This window comes from Micropterus dolomieu, linkage group LG18 (assembly GCF_021292245.1).
Source record: "Micropterus dolomieu isolate WLL.071019.BEF.003 ecotype Adirondacks linkage group LG18, ASM2129224v1, whole genome shotgun sequence".
NCBI classification, from domain to species: Eukaryota; Metazoa; Chordata; class Actinopteri; order Centrarchiformes; family Centrarchidae; genus Micropterus; species Micropterus dolomieu.
Window position 1 is genome coordinate 37,026,558 of NC_060167.1, and position 4,293 is coordinate 37,030,850.

The following is a 4,293-nucleotide window of genomic DNA, read 5'->3' on the forward strand; positions in this document are numbered from 1 at the left end:
GACTACAATGACTTTGCAGAGACTTATGGATTTGAACATGTAACATCAAGTCCACTGTTCCCGCAGTCAAAAGGCTTGGCAGAAAAAAGAGTGCAGATTGTTAAGCGGCTGCTATAGAAAGCTGCGGAGACTGGGGAGGGTCTTTATTTAGCCCTGCTAAACTACAGAGCATCCCCTCTTGAATGTGGACAGTCCCCAGATGAACTCCTCATGAACAGGAAGCTGAGAACACGGCTGCCCTTGGCAGAACACCTGCTTCAAAAGAGGCACGGAGACTCAACAAAGACGAACAGCCAGAGCAAAGCCAATACCAGGAACGCCTAACCATTATGTCTACTGGAGAAAACGGACAAGGTACGAGTCTGATGTGAGGGAAAATGGGGAACTTACAGAGTATGGCGACACACTGTGAAGAAATCGTCTTCACCTGCTGAAAGTGCCACACACCTGTCTTGAAGGGACGGACATTGGCTTCTTTGATGGACTAAGAGAGCAGACTGGACTAGAGCACGACCAACCCAGCTCTACAGCTGTCACTGGAAACGGAAAAGAAAAGACTTGTTCACTTGACAATAAGTATTTACTGTTATAATGCTTGCTACGAGTAGGTGCAGTTAAGGATGCCAGCCTTGTTTCATTTAAGGTAAATAAAAAAATAACTGTGTGTACAGTCCGGTCAATACAGGGCTAGTTCAATGAAATGTGTTTCTGAAAACATTTGAGGTAAGAAATAAGCCATGCAGTTGCTGAATCGGTCTTCATTTTTATTGTTACGGTTAATTTAATGGTTTTTGGTTTTTGTTCCTGTGGCGGCGAGTCGCACTGGACTCCACTGATTTGCATTAAAACGTTATGCAAATGAGGAGCGGCCAACGTGGTTGTCTTGATTCGATAACATCTTTGGTCCACTTGATACACGCCCGTTGTTTGGGTAATGATGTCATTACACAGAAATGGATAGGCCCCTCACTGCTTACTTTTTGGACCTAGGCAGGGAAATAGGCCCAAACATCAGCACAGAGATGGGAGGGGAAATGAGTCAAACATTCCCTATTAACTTGGTTGTTTGTTTAATGGATAGCTCTGTGGGTCGACAGGCCAGGCAGCTGTTGCTGGTTCTGCATTGTCTGTTAGAAGACCGTGGTAGTGATATTATATATATATATTAAGCTGTCTTTTTAGGCACTCACATGATCAGCAGTTGTGGTAGTGATTGTCAGACACTGTATATGTCTTCTATATGAAGCTGAAGGTTGACGTCTGAGGACACTTGTCTGATCTCACATTACTGCAGCTGTGTCTCCCCAGTCACAGCAGCTAAAATTGTATATTCAGGGGTTTCCCAGGCTTCATTTTTGCCGCCCAAATCCTTTTGTTATTAATAAAGCCCATCTGATGCTGTCCCCACCAGAGCTTGTTCAATCTCTCTTCCATTTATACATCTTACTTGTTGCCCCTTCCTGTTTAAGACCCTCCCCATCTGTGGGGCACCAGTGCTCCTGCTGCCACTCGACCCATTTTCCTCTGGAGGAATTCCCTCCCTCTTCCTGCGAACACTCCTCCTCGTAAGGCTCTGAAGGAAGGCCAGAATTAGAGAGGTGTCCAAGAGAGAAGCTATGCAGTTAGGCTGCAAAGAAACATTTAGCCCAGGGATGGAGTAACAGAGAGCAGGGTGGTGATGGGTCTGGTGTAGAGATCAGAAGGCAACATGTGGTGTCTTCAGTGTGCCTCTGACAGGAAACAGTCCTTACTGGACCTGGAATCAGACAGCTGGTAAGCCCAACTTTGAGTGTGTTTTGTGCTGAGGCTGTGTGTAGAAGTCAATACTTTTAATAGTTTCTTAACATGTACTTGCTTTCTGATTTAGCTCTGAATTTGTCTCATGATGCCGGCACAATGCTACGAGATATTAAGAAAGCTTTTACTAAATCCAACTAAATTGCTGTTACCCTTTACTGAATGATCACTTTTAATGCAGTGGATTTTGTGCCAGAGTTGAGCTGCTGCTGAAATTCAAAAGGATCAGTGTGTTTCATTTGTGATGCAGCAAAAGTTTGAGCTTCATTGATGAGCCAGTAGTTGATTTTTCCTGTCGCACAAGTGAATGCGCCATATTTTACTGTTCTTCATCCAGTGCCCTCCAACTCATATTTAATCAATTCAAACTGATTCTAAGAGTTACTCCCTCATGAAAAACACGAGACAGTCAGTGTGAATACATAGCAAAACAAAGAAAACCAGAAGAGGCAGGGTGTGTGTGTGTGTGTGTGTGTGTGGGCAGCAGGTCAGAGTAATTTATTCATCACAGCGGAGTCACACCGTGAGAAGAAGCTCCACTTGAAGAAGCCACTCAGCGGCACAAAGAGTGTGTCTCCAGAGGAGGTGTGCTCACATCACCTGCCTCCTCTGCTGGATCCATCGCACCACCTTCCATTACCAGTACATCATTAAAATTCTTTCAGTCAGCAATTAATGCACTGCCATGGGATGCTGCGGCCCTTTGTGGGTTTTAGAATTATGTTCTGTAATCTAACTCAAGAGGGAAGGTGAGGTGCACTCTACACCTTTTATGTAGGTGTAATCCTTGTAAAAATATGCTGATACCAGTGTTAAGGCACCTTTGTCTGTTGAAAGCCTCAAAGCGGCAGGGAGAGGTGACTGTATCAAATGTAAAGTTAATTTACAGTCCCAGTCCTACACAGCTTGTGAAAAGAGTTGTGGTCTTCTGTGGCTGTGGAGTACACAGCGAAAATGACTCAAGTGACATCACTGAAGTAATCCCCCAGTGCCGGGAGACTACAATTGTTTAACCCAAAACCTGTGTTACAAAACATGCTTGTGGAGTTTGAATGACCTGTGCCTTTACCAGAATGGGACCACAATCCAGGGATTTTGGAGCTTGACCCATACTATGAAAGTCGGGATATCTTAATGTTTAATGTCTGTAAAGAATGGATTAGCCCATGCTGGTAGCAGGGATTGTCTGTTGAGTGTTGGAGGTGAGTAAAAAATGTTTTGTAGTGAAAAAGTAGCTGCCTGCTCTGCAGCTGCCTGCTCTCGTTGGTCGGATGTGGATGTTAAGTCGGCCGACTTATCCAAACATTTAGTATGCTAGATGCCAGGCTGGCGTTGGCGATGCATTAGCAATGCGTCGGCCAGCCGTTTTGATGTATCATTGAGCAGTTCAGACATAATTATTGTCAAGCTCTGATCCATCGCTGATTAGTCCCCCGTTCACAACCCGACGGTCGGCAAGCTCAGCAACTGGCAAATCGTGTGAACTAGGCTTTACATTAATAACAGCAAACACGCAAATAAATGTATTCAGTGCAGAGTAGATTTTTGGTTGCTCAAATTAAATCAAATTGTCTTTTCTTGATAATATTTTCTCTTCAACGAATAACTTGTGTGTGTGCAAATATCTTTGTGTCAAAATGTCCCATCACACACTAACCATATAACCTGTAAGTCCCCAAAAATATGAAAGGACAATATTCAGTTTTCTAGAGTATAGTATAGAGTTTAAGAAAAAGCCTGTCAGATGACGACAAAATGATCCCATCTCATATGAAAGTGGCACAAGATTGAAATGGTGAGACCTTTTTTAAAATGAGGGCAGGGTGTCTGCGTTTTGCTTATAGATTTAGATTCTTCACTTTTCTTTGGGAGAGCATCATTTATTGCCAGTAAAGAACCAGCACCAGAATATCATTCAGGCATCCATCTACAGGATATTAATTAGCAGGAGGATCTATTTCACCACTGCAGTTAATGAAATGGGAGTGTTTATACATAAACATCTTCAGAGAGTTGGAAATTCATTAATGCCATTTTTCTTAAATCATATCCCATTGTATTGAAATCCTGAATCAAATGAAGCCACATTGGAAACTTGCAATTTGTTTCAAGGAGCTTGAAATATAAAGTTTTGATCTGTAACAAAGACTTTGATGGAAAATAGACCTGTATAAAGCCCTAGAAGTACATCATACAGTAATAGTATGTGAGTTCATGGTAAGAATTTTGGGTCCTTTTTGATAGTAAAGGAAACGTAAATGGAAACAAAGCTGGTGTGGTAGTGTGTCAAGTCAAGATAAAACAGAAACCAGTTTTCTTCTAATATTATGATGACATTTCATTACATCAGTGGAGGGCAAAGCCATTTTCGATGACTCCCAGTTTGTTCAAAATGAGGTTCCCTCCGTCTTGACATATTCTAAGAACTTTTGCCCTTTTTATCCAGTTTGCTCTGCTAAGTGATGTTTTATTTTTTTTTGGGGGGGGGGGGGGGGG

The 4,293-nt window shown here is 42.6% G+C and overlaps 1 protein-coding gene across 5 annotated transcripts in view; it reads left to right on the top strand.

The window, feature by feature from the left end:
* Positions 1-4,293, top strand: part of iqsec1b (IQ motif and Sec7 domain ArfGEF 1b) — a 236,648-nt gene that overhangs the window by 209,095 nt on the left and 23,260 nt on the right. Inside the window, exon 1 of one of the 5 annotated variants that reach the window (XM_046075169.1) lies at positions 1,709-1,773. The exons of the other annotated variants lie outside the window; for them this stretch is intronic. Coding sequence (XP_045931125.1) covers positions 1,709-1,773 — 65 coding nt within the window. Of the gene's footprint in view, positions 1-1,708; positions 1,774-4,293 lie in introns of those variants that run through there. 5 annotated transcript variants of the gene reach the window in all.